At 46.6% G+C, this 24,750-nt stretch overlaps 1 protein-coding gene across 1 annotated transcript in view; it reads right to left on the bottom strand.

The window, feature by feature from the left end:
- Nucleotides 1–22,166, bottom strand: part of esyt1a (extended synaptotagmin-like protein 1a) — a 122,287-nt gene extending 100,121 nt beyond the window's left edge. The window contains exon 1 of the mRNA XM_069905830.1: nucleotides 21,665–22,166. Within this exon, the coding sequence (XP_069761931.1) occupies nucleotides 21,665–21,985 (321 nt within the window). The 5' untranslated portion in view covers nucleotides 21,986–22,166. The remainder of the gene's footprint in view (nucleotides 1–21,664) is intronic.
- Between the last annotated feature and the right edge of the window lie 2,584 nt (nucleotides 22,167–24,750).

Genomic DNA, 24,750 nt, shown 5'->3' with positions numbered 1-24,750 from the left:
ACCAGTGGTTCTCACATACCACCTTTAGTTGACCCTTACCAACCACAGAACACATCTGGGATAGGATGCCGTAGGTGCTCCGTGGTTGGTAAGGGATTACTTAAGGTGGTATGTGGGTGGAGGGAAAAAACAGTTTGAGAATCACTGCCTTGAAGCCTTTGTGGAAAAAAAGTTGGATAAGCATTTAGCCTGGGTCTGCATTATCTTTCATTGTACCGCACGGATGGCAGTCTCTTCAATCTGAGGCGCCTGCAAGCTCACACCAAGACACAAGAGAAACTTGTCCGTGAACTACTCTTTGCAGAAGATGCCGCTTTAGTTGCCCATTCAGAGCCAGCTCTTCAGCGCTTGACGTCCTGCTTTGCGGAAACTGCCAAAATGTTTGGCCTGGAAGTCAGCCTGAAGAAAACTGAGGTCCTCCATCAGCCAGCTCCCCACCATGACTACCAGCCCCCCCACATCTCCATCGGGCACACAAAACTCAAAACGGTCAACCAGTTTACCTATCTCGGCTGCACCATTTCATCAGATGCAAGGATCGACAATGAGATAGACAACAGACTCGCCAAGGCAAATAGCGCCTTTGGAAGACTACACAAAAGAGTCTGGAAAAACAACCAACTGAAAAACCTCACAAAGATAAGCGTATACAGAGCCGTTGTCATACCCACACTCCTGTTCGGCTCCGAATCTTGGGTCCTCTACCGGCACCACCTACGGCTCCTAGAACGCTTCCACCAGCGTTGTCTCCGCTCCATCCTCAACATCCATTGGAGCGCTCACACCCCTAACGTCGAGGTACTCGAGATGGCAGAGGTCGACAGCATCGAGTCCACGCTGCTGAAGATCCAGCTGCGCTGGATGGGTCACGTCTCCAGAATGGAGGACCATCGCCTTCCCAAGATCGTATTATATGGCGAGCTCTCCACTGGCCACCGTGACAGAGGTGCACCAAAGAAAAGGTACAAGGACTGCCTAAAGAAATCTCTTGGTGCCTGCCACATTGACCACCGCCAGTGGGCTGATAACGCCTCAAACCGTGCATCTTGGCGCCTCACAGTTTGGCGGGCAGCAGCCTCCTTTGAAGAAGACCGCAGAGCCCACCTCACTGACAAAAGGCAAAGGAGGAAAAACCCAACACCCAACCCCAACCAACCAATTTTCCCTTGCAACCGCTGCAATCGTGTCTGCCTGTCCCGCATCGGACTGGTCAGCCACAAACGAGCCTGCAGCTGACGTGGACTTTTTTACCCCCTCCATAAATCTTCGTCCGCGAAGCCAAGCCAAAGAAAGAAGAGTCAACTAACACCCAATGAAAGCGTGTTGAGCAAAACTTTTATTTTTACTTTTTCATGAAGGTTATAAATCTCTCACCTTTGTAAATGTATTATAATCTCATTCAAAATGATGCTGCCTTGGTCAGAATTTACAAGGACCAATTCATCCACTTTGTTTGATGATTTTCAGTTCCTGTTTCAGCAAGCGTTAAAATCCTCATTTTATTGTTCAAATTCCTCCAAGGTCTCACCACTGCTTGCTTAATTTCCTGTAGATGCTCCAATGCTCCAAAATAGCTGCACTCCTCCCATTCTTGGCCACTTCTCTCATGAGAACATTACAAGAACACAAGAAATCAGAGCAGGAGTAGGCCATCTAGCACATCTCGCCTGCTCGTTCAGATCATGGCTGATCTGGCCGTGGACTCTGTTTCACCCACCTGCCTTTTCTTCATAACCCTCAATTCTCCTACCATGCAAAAATTCATCTGTGTCTTAAACACATTCAATGAGGCAGCCTCTACCATTTCCTTGGGCACAGATTCGCTACTCTCTGGGAGAAGCAATTCCTCCTCATCAGACTTTAAGCTACTCCCCTGAATCTTGAGGCTCTGTCCCTGAGTTCATCCTACTTTTAACACCAATGTCTTCACTTATTTACATTCTAAATACTGCCATTCTTTCTGTACAACTCGATCATGCTATCTTCCTTTTTGATGTTGGTTAAAAGCTACATTTCAGGCCAAGCTACCATCCACACCACTCACATTATTTTCTTTGCCTCCATCATTTTTGATGTAACATTTCTGTGAAATGCCTTTCAATGCCTTATTACATCAAATATGCAACATAAGTAGATAATATTGATCTTACATCACCTCTATCCCCTTTTAGTGCTGAAGGAGGGAATGGTACAAAGGGTAAAAAATAGCTAAATTGTAAATGAAGACTGGACATGCTCATCCCCTAGTGACTTAGGCAGATACCAATAACAAACACAAAAATCAGACACATTCCAAATCTACTTCCCTGTTGAATGGGAAGACTCCAGGGAGAAAATCCTCTGGGATTAATACCTGCTGTTGTAGTCAACTGCTACAAAGAAACAATATACACTCGCACTGTGGGAGGTTAAGATCTGAGATTTATTGAGGCTGGAAAGGCTCATTTTATATATACAGTTGGAGTTCCCGCCGTTTGTTTGATTGGCTGACATCAATCGCATGAATAAAAATAGTGGGCGGGAACATTCTTGCATGTGAATCCCCTTCTTCCCCAGCCTGTTATTGATCTGTTCGCTGGGCAGCTTGGTCAGTGCCATTTTAGGGCTGCTGGTCTTGTACTGCCCCAGCCTTTAACCGCACCGGTTCGCTGTGTTAAAGGATGTGTTACAGTGTGTAATGCTGCTATTTACTACCAGTACAATGTGCCGGCTCGATCTCTGTTTACTTTCTTTGAACAAGAGGCCTTAGCCTGCAAGTATGATGGAGTTGCTGGACTGACAACTTTGCAGTTCAGTGGTCCCAAGAAGTTGTAACACTTAAATTAAATATGGCAATTTCTAGGCTGGCTAAAGAATGAGCTGCTGGACAATTGTAAAAGCCCAATTGGTGAGCTCCTGGTTCGCCAGGCTTCTCACGAATCATCAATGTACATGAGACGTATATCAATTTTACTTAATGGCCACTGTCTGTACATTAATGAGAGATTTCTGTGGTTTAACCAGGCAGATGCTGCTGCTAGCAGTAAAGGGAAGCTGCAGTCATGGAATATACATGCAGATTTTGCCACTGTGGAGGTACTGGATATTCATCTTATAGTAACTACAGTGGGCTTTGTTCCTTCACATCTGCTACCATCCTCCTGCACCCCTCTCCACCACCCTAGATACCCATCTCTTGTGATATCAGGACAATCATTCTTCATATATTAGACACCTACTGTTTCATAGCTGATATGAAATTGTAAGTTAATATGAATTTTAAAGATTCATGCTTATGGAAGAAATAGTAGCAAATGTCTGCATATTCAGTGATGTAAATGGATTTTTATGCTGAACAAAATGCCCACTGCTGTTTAATTGATGCACATTACAGTTACACTGATGCTTTTGAGAAAAAAAAGCACATTAAATTATACAAATTGAATAAAGGGCTGATATGAAACTGAAACATTTTAAAATTAATTTCTGAATAGATGATAAAACATGTAAACTCAAAGACAAAGCCTTTTGCTTTTTCAAATGTTGAGACACACCTTAAAAATTGGGTTGGAAGAAACTTGGGAGGATATTCCACACAATTTCCCAGAAAGTCTTCATGTGATATAAAAAAATCCAAAACCCAACCAGAAAATCCTCGAAAAAGTTCACATTCTCAAAATCTGCTAGTCAGGCATAGATTTTGGCACATCACCATTGGGGTGTTCAGCGAATTGTTTCTGTGCAGACCAAATTTATGTTCTGACAAGAAATTCTCAAATGTTTGGACTTGAACAAGACAACATCTTAGTTTAATTTGTCCTTCTAAATAGTAGTACAGCATGTTTCAACACTGGGAAAAAAAAACACAAAAGGGCTGGAAGATGTTTAGTTTAAATAGCAGAGGCTTTCAAAGCCTTGAAGAGGATGCAGTGGAATATACAGTGAAAGAGAAACTTCAGTTATGTGGAAATTACCAGAGAACTGGGGACTATTAATGTAATGGGTGTAACGGAAGGGTTCAATATCAAAGTGTTTTTTATAAAATAGATATGGAAAAAAGTGTTCCTTCAGTTGTCCCAATACACAGATTTAAGAGGGGAAGATCCTGTGAATTATGATCGGGAAAATACTTCAAAAGGACAGTGGAAGACTCAATATTAACTTTCAAAAGTTAATTTACATAGAACACTACAGCACAGTACAGGCCTTCAGCCCTCGATGTTGTGCTGACCCATATATTTCTTTAAAAAACTACTAAACCCTCTATTTTTCTTTCATCCATGTGCCTGCCTAAATGCCTCTATGTTCCAGCCTCCACCACCGTCCCAGGCAAGGCATTCCAGGCCCCCACAACTCTCTGTGTAAAAAAAAAACTTACCCCTGATGTCTCTGCTGAACATCCCTCCCTTCACTTTGTACAGACGTCCTCTGGTATTTGCTACTCCTGCTTTGGGAAACAGAGGCCGGCTGTCCACCCTATCTATGTCTCTCATAATCTTGTTGACCTCTATCAAGTCTCCTCTCATCTTTCTACGTTCAAAAGAGAAAAGTCCCAGCTCTGCTAACTTTGCCTAACAAAACTTGTTTTCCAACCCAGACAATAGCCTGGTAAATCTCCTCTGCACCCTCTCCATAGCTTCCACATCCTTCCTCTAATGAAGTGACCAGAACTGAACACAATACTCTGTGTGGTCTTACCAGAGATTTGTAGAGTTGCAACATGACCTCTGTTATGATTGAGGCCCCAGTTGTAAATAAAAGACAGCACAACATCAGTGCAGACTAACTCAATGTTTTACTAATTATACACTACGAAGCGTTCAGTCAGTTCCCCATGTCATCACGTAATGCTGTCATATCCCCCACCCAGCATACATAGTCTTTGAAACATTCAGGTGAGTGTGTGGTTCGTTTGGATCTACAGAGAGGGATGGTATCGGTCTGGGCACTTTGTTGTTGTAAATGAGCTCTAGGCATAATCTGTTCCGGTTCATCATTCAGGATATAACTGGGCAGTGGAGAACATGATCTTGGCGGTCTTTTCGGAGTTAGGGTGTGAAGACCCAGCGGGCTGCTCACCTGGCCTCTTGACATGTCGACATGCCTGTCGACATGTGGTGGAGATGCTTGTACTGGTAGCTAGGTTGGCACCTCACTGTACACATCGTCCTGTCTGGCTTCAGGTGTCATTGCGTCGTCCACTGGTCTTAGTTGGTCAATGTGTCTTTTCCATATCATGTCTCCCACTTGGATGTGATAAGAGTATAGGCTGAATTTTTCAGGACTACTCCCCTCACCCATGGAGCTTTGTGGATTCAGTAGTCTTCCACCAACACTGGTTCTCCCACTTCAATTGATCTTGGGTCTCTCTTAGCGGAAACTGTCTGTTGCAGTCTGAGGCTGATATTTGGACGTATTGCCAACAGTCTGGTCCTTAGATTTCTCCCGAACATCAGCTCTAGCAGGAAATCAGCTATTTTAAAGGACAATGACAAGTCTGAATTTTGTCTCACTTTCATGGCTTTCTTGAAAGTTTGTATGAAACGTTCTGCTTCTTAATTTGTACTGGGATGGTCTATAGTGTAGACAGTATGTGGCGAATGTTATAGTTGCACAGGAAAGCTTTAAATTCTGCTGATACCAATTGTGGACCGTTGTTGGAGACGAGTTCAATGGGTAATCCATCCGATGTGAAAACTTCTGAGTTTTTCAATGGTCTGACCAGCAGTCGTTTTTTTCATGTGGATTACAATCGGCCATTTCGAGTGCGCATCGACTACTATCAGGAAATTCTTTCCCTTGAATGGCCCCGCTTAGTCTACGTGGATGCCACGGTTGTGATGGCCAATTCCATGGGTTTGCTTCTGCCTGAGGTGCTTTGGGTTGTGCCTCCTGGCATGTACTGCACCTTCTGACTGTGTGCTAGATAACCTCTCTACTCTTGAACTCAATCCCCCTATTAATGAATCCCAGCATCCCATAGCCCTTCTTAACTATCCTATCAACCTGTACAGTGACCTTGAAGGATGTATGGATTTGAACCCCAAGGTCCCTCTGTTCATCCATACTCATAAGTAATCGACCATTAACCCTGTACTCAGCCTTCAGGTTTGACCTTCCAAAATGCATCACCTCACACTTATCTGAATTTAAATCCATCTGCCACTTTTCTACCCAACTCTGCATCTTATCTATATCCTCTTGTAACGGATCTGTTTAGGTTAATGTTAAGCTATATTTCATATGAAAATGTCTTAGTAAGGTAAGATATAGAGTTAAAATATTATATATATATTTATATTGTTACTGTTAATTGTGGGCTGGTACAGGGTCACACATAGGTCACAGCACATTTGCAGAACCATCATTGCAATAAAAGTTCAGTTGGAGTTGATGCGTCTGGGAAAAATAAAGCCATAAAACTGAAGGAATGTTCTTAATTGAAACTCAAGAACCAAGTCTAGTTCTTAAAAGCAATTTTTATGTACAATCAGCATAATGCTGACAGCTGTTTCAATCCTCATGTATCATTTGGAATGACCAATGTAGAATTGCTGGCATCGTAAACCATTTAAGCCTCTTGGACTAAGATGAGGTCAGATGCTGTTATGGCAATGGAATGGTTTCGAAGATAGGCAGGAGGTTCTGCAGAAAGAAAATTAAAACTGTGGTGATGTCATGAAACATGATGTCAGGGAACTATATACTGAAGTCAGAGAGATACTTTGAATCAGAAGACTGAAGAGACTTGACATCCTGGAAAGACAGGACTAGGGCTGTGGTCTCTCGAAAGAGAGGGAGATGCTGTTCTGTATTGTAGTATCCTTATTATAGGAGTTACTCAATGTAAGTGGGTTTTAAATAAGACCACTTCTGACTGCTCTTTTAAGAAGAGAGGCAGCCTCACGTTCCCAGAATATGGTCACTCCTGTTTAAGAAATAACTCATCATGAAGATCACAGTTCCACAACCCTAATGGAGGGGGGGGGGGGGGGGAAACACTTCTGAAAACACTTGTTAGAAGAATATCTCTCTGAAAGACAACTCATCAAAAGACGTGCGAGTTTGAAAGAAATTGGGTGCTTCACTCTTGCTTTATAATTACTTCTGAACCACAATTTTAAAAGATCCTGAAGTTCAACAGGAAGTTTGAAATTGGACTTTAAAGTGGACTTTCAGACTCAAGTTTAAACTGAAATAGCTTTGATTTTAACACACATATTTTACATTTGCGCATACTGGGGTTAAATTTAGAGTTAAGTAAGAAATGTAATGTTATTAATAGTTTAACAAAATTATTATTTTGAATTTACCATTGTCATTGTCTGGTGAATGTTCCATTGCTGTTCCTTTGTTGGTACTAATAACGTTTGTTAGTTTGTAACACCTTCAACAACCTTCAGCTCCATCCACAACTCCTCCAACCTTGGTATCATCTACAAACTTACTGACCCATCCTTCCGCTTTTTCATCCAGGTCATTTATAAACATCACAAAGAGCAGGGGTCCCAGAACAGATCCCTGCAGCACTCCACTAGTCACCGATCTCCAGGCAGAATACTTTCCATCCACTACTACTCTCTGCTTTCTTCCAACAAGCCAATTTTTATCCACACAGCCAAGGTTCCACTGATCCCGTGACTCATGACTTTCTGGACGAGTCTCTAGTGGGGGACTTTGTCCAATGCCTTACTAAAATCCATGTGCACCACATCTAGTGCCCTACCCTCATCAATTTCTTTTGTTACCTCCTCAAAAAATTCAATTAGTCTTGTAAGACATGACCTTCCCTTCACAAAGCCATGCTGACTATCCTTGAGTAGACTGGACTTCTTCAAATGCTCAGAGCTCAGGCAGTGTTCGGAGGAGGAGCGAGGTGAGAGTGATGGGATTAATTGGTTAAGGGCCAATAAAAGGAGGGTTAGGCAAAGGCTCACCCCAGTGAGTGAGAGGCCTAGTGAAGGAGTGAGGCTTCGAGGCTTTGGCAAGCAGAGGCTGAGGTCGAGCATATCTGGATTAAGGTAAGACTATATTTGTCACATATTATATTTTTGCTTTATTTTCCCTTTGTAAGGCGAGGGGGAGAGAGAAGGGATGTGTATGAGAGCAGTTTGCTGTTCTCAGTGTCAGATGTGGGAGGTCCTGAGTCATCTAGCCTCCACGTCTGCACTAGGTGTACTGAGCTGCAGTGTCTCAGGGACCAAGTTAGGGAACTGGAGCTGCAGCTCGATGACCTCGCTCTGGTCAGGGAGAGTGAGGCCGTCATAGATAGGAGTTATAGTCAGGTGGTCTCACCAGGGCCACAGGAGGAGAGTCAGTGGGTTACAGTCAGGAGAGGGAAAGAGAAGAGACAGATACAAGAGAGGGCCCCTGTGCCTGTTGCCCTCAACAATAGGTACTCCTCCTTGAGTACTGTTGGGGGAGGGGGGTGGGGTGGAGAGGGAGGGCAGTCAGGCTGGGGAAGACATCAGTGGCTGTATCTCTGGCACAAGGACAGCCTCTATAGCCCAGAAGGGTCGGGAAAGGAAGAGGAGGACAGATAGGGGATTCTGTGGATATGATAAAGAAAACCGGATGGTGGTTTGCCTCCCTGTCTCCTGTCCATGACATCCTAAGGGGGGAGGGTAATGAACCAGAGGTCGCGGTACATGTTGGTACCAATGACATAGGGAGGAAGAGTGAAGTGGTCCTAAAAAATGAATAAAGGGAGTTAGGTAGGGAGCTTAAAAGAAGGACTGCAAAGGGGGTAATCTCTGGTTTACTTCCTGTGCCATGCGATATGAGGGCAAGAATAGTGTCAGGTGGAGGATGACAGTGTGGCTGAAGGGGTGGAGTAAGGGGAACGAATTTGAGTTCTTGGATTACTGGGACCTTTTTTGGGGGAGGTGGGACCTGTACCAAATGGACGGGTTGCATCTGAATCCCAGAGGGACCAGGATCCTGGCGGGGGCATTTGCTAGGACTACTAAGGGGGCTTTAAACTAATATGGTTGGGGGAATGGGTCCATATAAAGGAGAACAGCAAAGAGAAGGTTTGTCCGCTAATAAAGAAGGCTTGTACACAAAGTTTGGGGGTGGAAAGACAGGTGATCGAGAAGGAAAAGGATCGGTGCCATGATGGAGAGGGGATGATGGCATTAAATAATAGTTGTCCGTAAAGATGGGAACAAACAGATGGTAAGATGTGGGAAATCTCTGAAATGCATTTATTTTAATGCTAGGAGTATTGTAAGGAAGGTGGACAAGCTGAAGGCTTGGCAGTATGATGTGGTGGTGATTAGTGAGACGTGGTTGCAGGAGGGTTGTGACTGGCAGCTAAATATTCCGGGATTTTGCTGCTTTAGGTTTGATAGAATTGGAGGGGTAAGGGGGGGTGGGGGGGGCGGTTGGTGTGGTATTACTTGTCAGGGAAAATATTACGGCAGTGCTGAGGTGTTATAGATTGGAGGGTTCTTCAAGGGAGGCAGAATTAAAAAATGGAAAAGGAGAGGTTACAATTATAGGAGTGTATTATAGACCACCGAATGGGGAGCAAGAACTCGAGGAGCAAACGTGTAATGAAATAGCTGAGATTTGTAGTAAGCACAGTTGGGGATTTTAATTTTCCTAATATAGATTGGGAGACACATTCTGTGAAGGGGCTGGATGGATTAGAATTTGTAAAATGTGTTCAAGATAGTTTTTGGCAGCAATATGTTGAGGTACCCACTAGAGAAGGGGCAGTGTTGAATCTACTGTTGGGGAGTGAGATAGAGCAGGTGACTGAGGTGTGTGTTGGGGAGCACTTTGGATCCAGTGATCATGGTACCATTAGTTTCATCATAATTATGGAAAGGGATAGGTCTGGTCTGACGATGAAGGTTTTTGAGTGGGGGAAAGCCAGATTTGATGAAATGAGAAGGGACTTGCAAGGAGTGGTTTGGGCTGATATGCTTTATGGGAAAGAGGTAGAGGAGAATTGGAGGTCTTTTAAAGGTGAGATTTTGAGGGTGCAGAATCTTTGTATTCCTGTTAGGATAAAAGGCAGAGCCAAAAATTCGAGAGAGCCAGGGTTTTCAAGGGAGATTAGAAAGTTGATTCGAATGAAAAGGGAGGCCTACATTAAGTATAAGAAACAAGGTATAGATGAGATGCTTGGAAAATATATGGATTGTAAAAAGTTTAAGAAATAAATTATGATAGTGAAAAGAAGGTATGAGGTGGCTATAGCGAACAGGGTGAAAGTAAATCCGAAGGGTTTTTACAAATATGTAAATAACAAAAGGAGAGTGAAGGATAAAATTGGTGCCTTAGTGAATCAGGGCAGACAACTGTGTGCAGAGCTGAATGAGATGGGAGAGATATTGAATGAGTTCTTCTCTTCAGTATTCACTAGGGAAAAGTATATGGAATTGTGTAGGATAGGAGAAGCAAAAGGGGTAGTTATGGAAAAGGTAGGGATTAGGAAAGAGGGGGTGTTGGAACTTTTGAGGCATGTAAGGGTGTAAGGGTGGACCCATGTCTGGGTCCCGACAGGATTTTCCCCAGGACTTTGAGGGAAGTCAGGGAGGAAATAGCGGAGGCTCTGACAGTGATTTTTCAAAAGTCACTAGAGGGGGGCATGGTGCCACAGGATTGGCGTGTCGCAAACATGGTTCCACTGTTTAAAAAGGGCTCTAGGTGTAGGCCCAGCAATTATAGGCCAGTAGGTTTGACGTCGGTGGTCGGTAAACTAATGGAAAGTATTCTTAGAGATAATATGTACAAGTATCTAGAGGGGCAGGGACACCCAACATGGGTTTGTGAGGGTAGGTCATGTTTGACAAATATTGTTGATTTTTTTGAGGTGACTAGGAAGGTTGATGAGGGTAGAGTAATAGATGTAGTCTACGTGGATTTCAGTAAGGCCTTCGATAAGGTTCCACATGGAAGGTTGGCAAGGAAGGTTCAGGCGCTAGGTATTAATATTGAAATAGTCAGATGGGTTCAATGGTGGCTAGAATATAAATGGTGGATAACTGTCTGTCAGGATGGAGGCCGGTGTCGAGTGGTGTGCCTCAGGGCTTGGTGTTGGGTCCCTTGTTGTTTGTCATTTACATTAATGATTTGAATGATGGAGTGGTAATGGTAAATTGGGTTCGTAAATATGCAGACGATACAAAAATAGGGGGAGTTGTGGATCGTGAAGGTGATTTTCAGAGACTGCAGAAGGATTTGGACGGCTTAGAAATGTGGGCAGAAAGATGGCAGATGGAGTTTAATACCGATAAGTGTGAAGCGCTTCATTTTGGGAAAAATAATCAAAACAGGACATATGCAGTAAAGGGGAGGGCATTGAGGAATGCAGAGGAACAGAGAGATCATGGAATAATGGTTCATCGTTCTTTGAATGTGGAATCTCATGTGGATAGAGTGGTAAAGAAGGCTATTGGTTAGGAAGTGGTGTTTCTTACTATTCAAGCCATTGGTAAGGCCGAATTTGGAATACCGTGTGCAGTTCTGGTCCGCAAATTATAGGAAGGATATCAAGAACGTAGAGAGGGTGCAGAGAAAATATACTAAATGTTGCCTGGATTGCAGTATCTACAACACAAAGAAAGATTGATTAGAATGAGTCTTTATTAATTGAAGCATAGAGGTTTGAGGGGGGGTTTGGTAGAGGTATTTAAAATTATATGAGGGTAGGTGAGATTGGAACAAGGGGTCATGATGTAACATGACAGGAAGCTTCTTCACTCAGAGAGCAGTAGCTGAGTGGAATGACCTTCTGGAAGAGGTGGTTGCAGCAAGGTCAATTTTGTAATTTAAGAAAAAGTTGGATAGGTACATGGACGTGAGGGGATTGGAGGGTAATGGGCAGAGTGCAGGCAAGTGGGACTAGAGGAGTTCACTTAAATCAGTACAGACTAGAGGGGCCGAGATGGCCTGTTTCCAAACTGTAATTGTTACATGGTTAACAAAGAAGAGGTACAAGGACTGCCTAAAGAAATCGCTTGGTGCCTGCCACATTGACCACCGCCAGTGGGCTGATATCGCTTCAAACCGTGCATCTTGGCGCCTCACAGTTCGGCGGCCACGACCTCCTTTGAAGAAGACCGCAGAGCCCACCTCACTGACAAAAGACAAAGGAGGAAAAACCCAACACCCAACCCCAACCCACCAATTTTCCCTTGCAACAGCTGTAACCGTGTCTGCCTGTCCCGCATCGGACTTGTCAGCCACAAACGAGCCTGCAACTGACGTGGACATTACCCCTCCATAAATCTTCGTCCGCGAAGCCAAGCCAAAGAAGAAAACCCTCTCCATTAGTTTAAAACACCGCTGACGTAAGACTCACTGGTCTGTAATTCCCAGGATTCTCCTTTTTTTAAACAAGGCGACTACATTTGCCATTCTCCAATCCTCTGGCACCTCCCCTGCAGTCAAAGAGGATTCAAAGATCATAGCGACTGCCCCAGCTATCTCTTCTCTCACTTCCCACAGCAGCCTGGGATATATCATGTCTGGCCACAGGGACATCAATCTTGACATTTTTAAGAAGATCCAACACTTCCCCTTCCTTAACCCCACCTTCATTCTCAGAATTTGATGCTGATGTAATTTTTTGAAACTCTGCCAGTGACTTAGAAAGAGAAGTCATACAAATGGAAAAGTTCTAACAAAGACTTAACACAGGCTTGTAGTAAAACACAAAATACTGCAGCCAGCATGGTTGGTAAAAACACAATGCTGGAGAAACTCAGTACCTTAATGAAGGGCTCAAGCCTGAAACGTTGGTTATGTATCTTTGCTCGATAAAATACATTGTTTGACCTGCTAAGTTTCTCCAGCATCATGTTTTTACTTAACATAGGTACAATGATGCAATGGTCAGATTTATTGTCAAGAATACATACATGACATCACATACAACTCTGGGATTCTTTTTCCTGAGGGCAAGGCAGAATTACTACTTGTACAGTTTTGAAAAAGTCTTTTTGCAAAATAGAAAAATCAATTTTAATTCTGAACACACTGGATTCATTACATGTACAAGCCAGCTGAATGTAGTTTCCTTCAAATTTTTTTTTAATTCGCAGTTTACAGAAACCAGGCTCAAACTCCATTAACAAATTTCTGGAGCTGTTTGCAAGTTATTCTCTGGAGAGAAGACAGTTTTATTTATATCTGAGGTTCTGCTCCATGAAGAAACACAGTTCAGCAAAAGGAAATTGAACAGTATCTCAGGTTCCTGTTATTATCCAACTCAATGAAAATCCACCAAACACAATCTGCTGGAGGCAGGGGTGCGTGCTAATTTTTTTAGGTGCCGGAGCTCACCAAAAATGGCAACAAGGAGGTCTCGGAATGGCTCCACGAGGTGCCCGGAGCAGCCCTCCTGTGACCTCCAGCAGCACTGCACCCCTGGCTAGGGAACTCAGCATCTGTGGGAGAAAAAGACTGGTCAACATTTCGGTCCAGAACCCTTCATCAAGGCTGGAGACGTGGAGAAGTTGGTAAAATGTTGTAAAAAGTGAAACACTGTCTCCAACTGCAATAATTGCATGAAAAATTGACTAAGTACATGCACAGCGCACAAGTTGCTTTTGCATTGTCTAAAACAAGTATTTCCTGTCAATTTATCCCAGCTTCTGCCTCTCAGGTTAGCTGATTATTTTCATAATACAAATGCATCATTTGCAACAGTGATGAAGATGGAAAAAAGTGCTGGAGGGTGGGGAGTGGAAGAGAGCTGAGGAGATGCAGATAAACGGGTTTTTTAAAAAAACATTTTTTTAATGCGATAAGCAATGACCTGGTGGACAGACTCAGCAGATCAGGCAGCATTCATGAGTAGAAATGGTCTGTCAATGTTTCAGAATTCCAGCAGCTGCAGCTTGTGTTTCTCTAAGGCTTTGATGTGGTCGGATTCTTCTCTACAATTTGCATTATGTACCCTATAATATCCAATCATTCAGAAATCCAAATGGTCCAGTATCTGGCTCAATCATTAGTCCAGACTTAGAGCCAGGGGTCTGGACTGAGAGTTCAGGCTCCTCAGGGCAGCTGGAGATGGGGTCTGGGCCACCAGAGGTTAGTATGAAATATATTATACATGCTGAAGCATTCTAGTTTCCATTTCCTGGCCCTTTTAGATTCACTAGACTTGAGGGGAAATGTATTTTACTGCAGTGCTGTTGATTATTGAAGTTCCATAATCAATCAAAATGACAATAACAACTTGCATTTTAATTGCAGCAAATCATTCCATCGATCTAACCTCCCTTTCTTTTCCAAAATCTTTGAATGAAAAACTGCAGATGCTTAATATCTGAAACAAACAGAGAAAATACTGGAAGCACCTACATTTCAGGTACCAGTGGGGAGAGAACAAGTTAACATTTCCCATGATACAACACCTGGCCTTTCATCTTGGGTCCTGATCTATGATCATTTCATTGATGATACCATGGTAGTGGGCTGTGTATAAAAAAAAGCAGTGATGAGTCAGGGTGATTGAAAACTTGGCCGAATGGTGCACCAACAACAACCTCACATTCAATGTCAACAAAGCTAAGGAGCTGATTGTTGACTACAGGAAGGGAAGGCCGGAGGTGGACGATCCAATGATCATTGGGGAATCAGAGGTGGAGAGGGTGAGCACATTTAAGTTCTTGCATGTTACTATCTCGGAGGATCTCTCCTGGACCCATCACACGAATGGCATCGTGAAGAAAGCACGTCAGCGCCTCTACTTCCTCAGGAGTTTGTGGAGGTTTGGTACGACATCGGAAACCCTGGCAAATGTCTACTGATGTGTGGTGGAAAGTGTGCTGACCAGCTGCATCACAGTCTGGTCTGGGAACAACAATATCCATGAGCGCAAAGCCCTGGAAAAGGTAGTGGACACAGCCCAGGGCATCACAGGCAAAACCCTCCCCCCACCATCGAGAACATCTTCAGGGAATGTTGCCGTTAGAGAGCAGCAGCGATCAAGGATCCACACCACCCAGCACATGCTCTGTTCTCGCTGCTGCCATCAGGAAAGAGGTATCAGTGCCACAAGACTCACCCCACCAGATTCAGGAACAGCTGCTCCTCCTCCACCATCAGACTCCTCAACAACAAACTCAATCAGGGACTCATTTAAGGACTCTCACTCGTGCACTTGATTATTTTTTTCCTCTCTGTATTGCCGTTTCTTTACATTTCTTTATTAGTTTACATGTGTACAGTTTTTTTTTGCACTACCAGTAAGTAGTAATTCTGCTACGCCCACAGGAAAAAGGAATCTCAGGGCTGTATGTACTCTGACAATAAATCTAAAATCATGATGGGCTTCTTCTGTATGAGAGAAATCAAATACAGATTGGGTCATCACTTCATAGAACACCTTCTGTACCTGTCACTTTCATCTTGATGCACTCTGACCTCTTCAACTTCCTACATTGCTCCAGCAATGAAGTGGGAACAAATCCAGCAATTAATCACCTACATCTTGGCGCTGGGCAGGCTGGGGAGAGCAATGCAGACACTCAGCATTGAGATGTGGAGCTCAGGACTGCATCCAAGTCACAAGATCACAGCAAAAGGAACAGAAGCAGCCCATTTGGCCCGTCAAGTCTGCTCCGTGAAACCTCCCTGAGTTAAACTGTTCTCGCATCTTGTTCCGAGTTCTGGTCTTGTCCCCATATCCCTTGATGCCCTGACTAATTGGATACCTATCAATTTCCCTTTTAAATTCCCCCAATGATGCTGACTCCACAGCTGCATGTGGCAATGAATTCCACAAATCCACGACCCTCCATTTCTCCTCATCTCTGTTGTAAATTGGTACTTTTTAAATTCTAAGACTGCCCTCTTGTCCTGGCATCGCCCAACAGGGGAAACGTCTTATTTACATCCACTCTGTCCAATCCATTCATTTTTGGAAATGTTTCTGAGAGATCCTCTCTCATTCTTCTATATTCTAATGAATAATGACCAAGAGCCACTAAGCGTTCCTCACATGTTAGCCTTCTCATTCCTGGAATCATTCTGGTAAACTTCCTCTGTACCCTCTCCAACCTTGCTATATCCTTTTTAAGATATGGGGCCCAAAACTGCCCACAGTTACTCCAAATGAGGTCTCACCAGTGCCCATAGAGTCTCATCAACACTCTTTATTTTTATACACAATCCCCTTTGAAACAAATGCCAACATAGCATTCGCCTTCTGTACCGCCAATCCATCCTGGTGGTCAACTTTCAGGTTATCCTGCACGAGGACCCCCAAGTCCCTTTGTACTTTTGAGGTTTGAATTTTTTCCCCATCCAAATAATAATGACCATTTATTTCCTCAACCAAACAAAATGGACAACCATACATTTATCAACATTACATCAAATCTGCCATTTGTTTGCCCATTCTCCTAAATTGTCCAAGTCTCTCTGTAAGCGTTCGTACTTTACCACCCATCTTGGTGTCATCTGCAAACTTTGCCATGAAACCATTTAATCCACAATCTAAATCATCAACACACATTGTAAAAAGAAGCAGCCCCAAACCAGACCCCTGCGGAACACCACTAGTAACAGGCAACCAACCAGCACAGGATCCCTTTATACCCACCCTTTGCTTCCTGCCTATCAGCCAATGCTCTACCCAATCTATTATTTTTACAGTAATTCCATGGGCTCTCATCTTATTAAGCAGCCTCTTATGCAGCACCTTATCGAAGGCCTTTTGAAAATCCAAATACACAACCTCCACAGCATCTCTCTTGTCCACCCTACTTGAGATTTCCTCAAAAAACACCATTAGGTTGATCAGGCAGGATCTTCCCTTCATAGGCTTGGACCTATCGTGCCATACATCTCGAGGTATTCCATAACCTCGTCCTTGAAGATCGATTCCAATATCATTCCAACTACCGAAGTCAGGCTGATATAGGCCTATAATTTCCTTTTTTCTGCCTCCCTCCTTTCTTAAACAGTGGAACTACATTTGCGACCTTCCAATCTTCAGGAACCATGCCAGAGTCTAATGATTTCTGGAAAATCAATTCCAATGCGTCTAACAATCTCCAAAGCCACCTACTTCAGAACTCGAAGGTGCACCTCATCAGGTCTCGGAGAATTATCTACTTTTAGTCCATTCAGCTTACTAAACACTATCTTGTAATCCTGACTGTACTTAATTCTATTCCTGGAGACCTCTGAATATCAGCTATATTGCTTCTGTCCTCCACAGTGAAGACTGACGCAAAATATCCATTTAGTTCCTCTGCTATCTTGTCACCCATTATAATTTCTCCAGCTTCATTTTCAATTGGTCCTATATCTACCTGTATCTCTCTTTTACTTTTTATATATTTGAACAAACTCTTAGTATCTTTTCTTTCCTAATGACTTTCTTTGTCTCTGTTTTAAAAATCAACACGTTGAGTGTGAATCATGGCTGGGGACAGACAGCACCTGCTCCACGCACTGACAGACAACACGGATCCTCCAGTCTCCCTCATCACCTCAAGCCAGATGCGATGGAAACTGCTGTCTCACCATCTAAATTGGGATTGTTTTCATACAGAAATCTCAGGCTGGGCGGGATGTGTGTAAGTAAACAAGGAGGGCAGGGGAAAGGGGGGGTGGGAGGGGGTGGTGGAGGAGAAAGAAGGACAGCAGATTGGATGAAGATTTCTTTATCCAAAATGTTAAGCGTTTCTCCCAGCAGGCGTTGCCTGACCTGCTGATTGTTTCTAGAATTTTCCAGGTTTTGTTAAAGTGTCCCGGAACATCCCAGAATTGTGCTTCTTTCCCAGGACCACCTCTATGACTACCTCCATAATCGGGTTTCCTGCCCCAACTACAGTACCAAAAGTGCTCCAAATCACCAACATCCTATACAATTGTGACAACACCAGTCCATTTCTCATCAGCATGCTTACCTTCTAAAATCTCAGAAACAAAAATGTCAATTTCCACACATACTCTACCAATACCCAATTCAGCTCAACATCTCCTCGCTCCATCCCCAAGCTGTCTCTAAGTCATCAGACTGTTCATTTCCAGGGCTGGAAGAGTAGAAATTGTCTCCAACTAACTATTGGGAAGATCAAAGTTCCTGACATGAAGCTTAGTGTCATATTTGACTCATTGGTGAGCTTCAGACACCAAGGCCTCTGATTTCCACCTCTGTCACATGATCCAAATCTTTCTCTGGTTGATAATTCTGCTGCTAAAACCCTAATTGTCAGCTCTAGTTTTGACAATTCCAATGCATTCTCAGCAGGATTCCATTGCTCAACCCTCTATAAATCTGAATCCAACTAAGATTTTACTACCAGTGTCCCAAATCCCCACATACTGTTCACCTATCACCCCTGTGCCTTGTGATCTATGCAATTTCCTAGTTAAGCAATGCCACAATTTTCAAGTTCTTACCTTGTCTTCACATCCTACCCCTCCTTATTTTTGGCATCTATCCCAGTCCTACAACTCTTGTATATATTTGTGCTCCTCCAAGATCAGCCTCTTTATCTGATTCTCAGCCACTAATGAGAACTTCTTGTTTGATATTATTCACTGCAATATGTGAGAAAATTAGAATGCTTTACAAACCTTAAACTAAGCAAAGCAGGCTTGAAAATTCAGGTGAAAGAGCACAAACTACTTTGGAAGAAAAAGAATCCTGTTTGTACAGAGTTTGAAGGGTAGAGGAGGGGTAGATCTATACACCGCCTGAAGCAGTTGCAAAACTTGTTTTTGTTTCAACAAAGAATTGTTGGAGAAATTCAGCAGGTCAGACAGCACCAACAAGTAGAAATGGCTCATCCATGTTTCAAATCAAGGTTAAAATGGAATAGGTGAAGCTGTGGGAAGGGGCCCCAAAGGTGATCACATCCAGGATAGAGGCTAAGGTTTGGATAAAATGCTGAGCAAAGCAGCCATCCAATTTGCATTTAGTCTCACCGATCAGGAGGAAGGAGTGACTTTTTTTTATTACTTTCCATACTTTAACATTTTAGTTGATTTTTCATTAAGCATGTTTAAAATATTCTATTTTTGAAGGGGCCAACTGAAAGGACAAGAATAAACTCCAGAGGGTTGTTAACTGCGATATCACAGGCACCAGACTTCACTCCATTGAGGACATCTACATGAGGCAATATCTTAAAAAAGCAGCTTCTATTCTCAAAGACCCCCACCCCCCCCAGGCCATGCCCTCTTCACTCTGCTACCATCGGGGAAAAGGTACAGGAGCCTGAAGGTGAGCACTCAGTGGCACAAGGACAGCTTCTTCCCCGCTGCCATCAGATTCCTGAATAATCAGTGAACCACAGACACGGCCTGACTTTAACTGTTCATGCACTATTTTTATTTATTTTGTATGGTGGTTTAAATAAATTTTTACACTGTGAAGCTGCCACAAAATGACAAATTTTGTGACTTGTTCATGACAATAAATCCTGATTCTGAAAACTTCAAAATGAGTGTGGGGAGGTGAAATTTAAAAAGAGGATAGAGGGATAGTCAGCTTGTTCATCTATCTACCCTGGACCAGGTCAGGGTAGATAGGCAGAAATCACATGCAGAATCCCAGGTTAGTTGACCAAATTCAGCTCAACTCATCCCTCAAAAACATTTCTTAAAAGAACTTTTTTTTTGCTGCATTCTGAGGAAACTGGTCTTGTTGGGTGCTTCCCATTTACATCACCCATGGCTTGTTCAATTGGGTCTGCATTATAAATCAACATCTATTTAATCCTGGTTATTGGAAGTCATTGTTTGTTCGCCAGAAGATTCACTATTATTAAATATCAGTGTGTCTGAATCCTACAGATTTGTTCCTGAGCAGCTTTTCCATCTGTGTTTCATTTAAGCAGTAACTGACTTCACAGCATTTTACTTCATAGTAACCAAGTTCCTTCGGTGTTTCATTTTTTAAAAATTAACATGGTGTCATGCAATGCTGATTCATATCTACTATCTTTTACTCATCGAGTTACCCTATCACTAAAGGCCACTGAAGAATGGACTGCCCCCCCCCCCCCCCAAGAAATATATACTGTAACCTTGATGAAGGGCTCAAGCCTGAAACATTGGTTATGTACCTTGACCGTTGGCATATAAAAGACACTGCTTGACCTGCTGAGTTTCTCCAGCTTTGTGTTTTTAACTTCAATCACGGCGTCTGCAGACTTCCGTGTTTTACTCCTTTTTTTCCAAATATATTATCTCCTCAGGCAGAAATGGATTGAAGCTCTCAAGAGAGAAAAAAAAGGAATGAACAGAATCCTGTTTTGCTCCCACTATTGCTCATGTGTTTACCGCCTTGAGTCACCCCTCATCGCCAAACTCTTAATATTCTCTCGCTCATTGCACCTGGAAAATTATGGGTGGGAGCCAACATGCCCAGTGTTTTTTTTTAAATGATGCAGTAAAGCAGCATCGATACACTAATGTTGTACTGTGGGATGAAGTCCAATAAAATAGAATCTGCATTTCTTCATTTGCAACAGGTTTTCAAAATGAAGAAGAGACGTGCATTCCCCCCCCCCCCCCCCGGTGTGGCTGCAAAATAATGTTGGTTTTGTCTCTTTATCTTTGCCATGCAAAATTGTTTGACCAGCTGATTAATGAGAACCTCCTTTTACTTCAACCATGACTTTTGTGTTTTTAATCTGCCAATCATGGTATGTAATTTGGATGCTCTGGCCATTCTGTCTCGTTGCTGAAGGTTGATATTCAATCCATAGCTTTACTCTTTTTCAAAAATAAGCTAACCTTGATTAGAGGGAGGGGCTAGATTAGATTTAGTTTTAGGCTTTTGTTCCTTTTTTTAAAAAAGATGAATGATGGTTGTCCTCCATCATATTATCCAATGAGAAGCTATTACTCTGTGTAATGACACAGGGTATAATGTAACTCATTCAGTTGCCAACCCGAATTATTTTTAAGAAAAAATGTTTAATATGGATGGATTTGTATTACATTTGTGAGAGGTAATGATAGGACCTGCTTTTTACTCTCTTGGTAGATCTTGTGTGCAAGATTAATACGTTAAACTCAATTGTAATATATATTTTTGAAATTTTCAAAGACTTCCGCGTTTTACTCCCATCACCAGTGTCCTAGCGAGAGAGCAGATGGTGGCATTTGCATGGACTGGTCACTGCGATCTCTGGGATCCAGGCTGAGCCACAAGCTTGGATCCAAACTTGTGACCACACGAGCAATGCATCACAGCCCCACCCAGTGCACGGCAACTCCCCGAGCAAATGTCAAAGGCACGGAAACAAAATCAACTCTTCTCCAGTCCAGAAAATCCTTTCCGTCTATTGATGGGGATTCCAGCCTTGTGACTTCACCCTTCTGGAATTTCCAGCCACCAGGCCGAATCCGCAAAAATAGAAGAAGATCTCATCCTTCATGAGCAGAGGGGTTTAGAGCTAGAAACAAATGCAGCCTTTCTTTGAAGAGAAAAAGACTCAAGCCCGAAATGTTGGTGATGCATCCAAGGAAAGAGACTGTGGGACCAGCTGCGCTTCTCCAGTGTTGTGATTTTAAAGGCTGAAACGTCATGATATGTTGTGTGTTTTCCATGAAAAGAATATTCACCGCTGAATATAGGGCTGGCGATGATTGGGGTTCACAGCAGTGGGGGCTCTGCGCATCAACCCCCCCCCCCCTCCCCCCGTTATGTGAGAGATGGCAGAGAGTGGGGAAGGAAACGCGTCCGTCTCACCCAGGCCGGCAGGCTCTTGCTCGTCCTTTCCTTGGTCAGCGTCTCTTCGTTCTCCAGGAGGTACAAGCCGTCCCGCAGCCGCTTCCACTTGCTCTCCCTCTGCACTTTCCAGCCCATCCACACGAGCAGCCCGAAAACCAGAAAGCTCACGCTCAGCCCGAAGTAGCCGGTCAGGTAGATGGGCATGAGCCACAGCATCGTCTTGCCGAAGCGAGTGAACAGAGCCATCACTTCGGTGACCGCCTGCCTCGGGGCGCCGGCTTCCTCCAGGCTCCCGCCGCCTGCGGCTGGCGCCCCCTCCTCGCGGGGCTTCGGCTCCATGAGGGGCGCGCGGGGGAAGAGTTTGTTTTTAAAAACACCCAAAACCAAAGTACAAATGAAATCGGTCGGTGCAGAAAAGGCGGACGGCTTTCACCGAAGAAATGAAAACCGCCTCCAGAAGCAGACAGCAACGTTGCCTGCGCGGGAGGGGCCGGCACGCCCCCACCCCGTCCGCTCTTCTCCCTTCTTTCCCCTCCTCCTCCTCCCTCTCTCTTCCTCCCTCCCCCTCCCTTCCTCCTCCCTCTCTCTTCCTCCCTCCCCCCTCGCTCCCCCTCCTCCTCCCCCCTCGCTCCCCCTCCTCCTCCCCCCTCGCTCCCCCTCCTCCTCCCCCCTCCTCCTCCTCCCCCCTCGCTCCCCCTCCTCCTCCTCCCCCCTCGCTCCCCCTCCTCCTCCTCCCCCCCTCGCTCCCCCTCCTCCTCCTCCCCCCTCGCTCCCCCTCCCCCCCTCGCTCCCCCTCGCTCCTCCTCCCCCCTCGCTCCCCCTCCTCCTCCTCCCCCCTCGCTCCCCCTCCTCCTCCTCCCCCTCGCTCCCCCTCCTCCTCCTCCCCCCTCGCTCCCCCTCCTCCTCCTCCCCCCTCGCTCCCCCTCCTCCTCCTCCCCCCTCGCTCCCCCTCCTCCTCCTCCCCCCTCGCTCCCCCTCCTCCTCCTCCCCCCTCGCTCCCCCTCCTCCTCCTCCCCCCTCGCTCCCCCTCCTCCTCCTCCCCCCTCGCTCCCCCTCCTCCTCCTCCCCCCTCGCTCCCCCTCCTCCTCCTCCCCCCTCGCTCCCCTCCTCCTCCTCCCCCCTCGCTCCCCCTCCTCCCCCCTCGCTCCCCCTCCTCCCCCCTCGCTCCTCCTCCTCCCCCTCGCTCCTCCTCCTCCCCCCTCGCTCCTCCTCCTCCCCCCTCGCTCCTCCTCCTCCCCCCTCGCTCCTCCTCCTCCCCCCTCGCTCCTCCTCCTCCCCCCTCGCTCCTCCTCCTCCCCCCTCGCTCCTCCTCCTCCCCCCTCGCTCCTCCTCCTCCCCCCTCGCTCCTCCTCCTCCCCCCTCGCTCCCCTCCTCCTCCCCCCTCGCTCCTCCTCCTCCCCCCTCGCTCCTCCTCCTCCCCCCTCGCTCCCTCCTCCTCCCCCCTCGCTCCTCCTCCTCCCCCCTCGCTCCTCCTCCTCCCCCCTCGCTCCTCCTCCTCCCCCCTCGCTCCTCCTCCTCCCCCCTCGCTCCTCCTCCTCCCCCCCTCGCTCCTCCTCCTCCCCCCTCGCTCCTCCTCCTCCCCCCTCGCTCCTCCTCCTCCCCCCTCGCTCCCCCTCCTCCTCCTCCCCCCTCGCTCCCCCTCCTCCTCCTCCCCCCTCGCTCCCCCTCCTCCTCCTCCCCCCTCGCTCCCCCTCCTCCTCCTCCCCCCTCGCTCCCCCTCCTCCTCCTCCCCCCTCGCTCCCCCTCCTCCTCCTCCCCCCTCGCTCCCCCTCCTCCTCCCCCCTCGCTCCCCCTCCTCCCCCCTCGCTCCCCCTCCTCCTCCCCCCTCGCTCCCCCTCCTCCTCCTCCCCCCTCGCTCCCCCTCCTCCTCCTCCCCCCTCGCTCCCCCTCCTCCTCCTCCCCCCTCGCTCCCCCTCCTCCTCCTCCCCCCTCGCTCCCCCTCCTCCTCGCTCCCCCTCCTCCTCCCCCCCCCTCCTCCTCCCCCCTCCCTCCTCCTCCCTCGCTCCCCTCCTCCTCCCTCGCTCCCCCTCCTCCCTCGCTCCCCCTCCCCCCCTCGCTCCCCCTCTCCCTCCCCCCTCGCTCCCCCTCTCCCTCCCCCCTCGCTCCCCTCTCCCTCCCCCCTCGCTCCCCCTCTCCCTCCCCCCTCGCTCCCCCTCTCCCTCCCCCCTCGCTCCCCCTCTCCTCCCCCCTCCCTCCCCCTCTCCCTCCCCCCTCCCTCCCCCTCTCCCTCCCCCCTCGCTCCCCCTCTCCCTCCCCCCTCGCTCCCCCTCTCCCTCCCCCCTCGCTCCCCCTCTCCCTCCCCCCTCGCTCCCCCTCTCCCTCCCCCCTCGCTCCCCCTCTCCCTCCCCTCTCCCTCCCCCTCGCTCCCCCTCTCCCTCCCCCCTCGCTCCCCCTCTCCCCCCCCCTCGCTCCCCCTCTCCCCCCCCCTCGCTCCCCCTCTCCCCCCCCCTCGCTCCCCTCTCCCTCCCCCCTCGCTCCCCCTCTCCCTCCCCCCTCGCTCCCCCTCCCCCCCCCTCGCTCCCCCTCCCCCCCCCTCGCTCCCCCTCCTCCCCCCTCGCTCCCCCTCCTCCCCCTCGCTCCCCCTCCTCCCCCCTCGCTCCCTCCTCCCCCCTCGCTCCCCCTCCTCCCCCCTCGCTCCCCCTCCTCCCCCCTCGCTCCCCCTTACTTACTCCCTCGCTCCCCTGTTTCCTGGAGGGTGTTGCTGCTTTTATTCAAAACAAAAACAACAAAGATAAACTTTATTCACAACAAATGATCTACAGAAAGAAACTCCCCAAAAATCTCCCATCTCCACCAGTGCCGGCCTTGGGTGCGAGGGGCTCCCCCGGCGGTGCCTGGTGACGGGAAGAGCCGGGCGCTGCTGCTGTCCACATTCTCTGCGTGGCCTCTCTCTCTCTCCACCCCCAATCCCCTTCCAGTGACGTCACCGCACATCTTAATTCCATCAACGAACACCCGCCTGCAGCCCCAGGAGAAAAACACAGCAATGGAGGGAGATCTATTTCATCAGCTGCTTCTTTGTGTGCATCTCAAAAGTTCCGTCCCAAATTGCAGAGCGGTTGCCGCCACCTTCCCCAGCACAACTTGCGTCATATCCGTTCAGA

Source organism: Narcine bancroftii, chromosome 12 (assembly GCF_036971445.1).
Source record: "Narcine bancroftii isolate sNarBan1 chromosome 12, sNarBan1.hap1, whole genome shotgun sequence".
Taxonomy (NCBI): Eukaryota; Metazoa; Chordata; class Chondrichthyes; order Torpediniformes; family Narcinidae; genus Narcine; species Narcine bancroftii.
The sequence above is the reverse complement of the archived record's forward strand: the minus strand, read 5'-3'. Positions and strand labels throughout refer to the sequence as shown.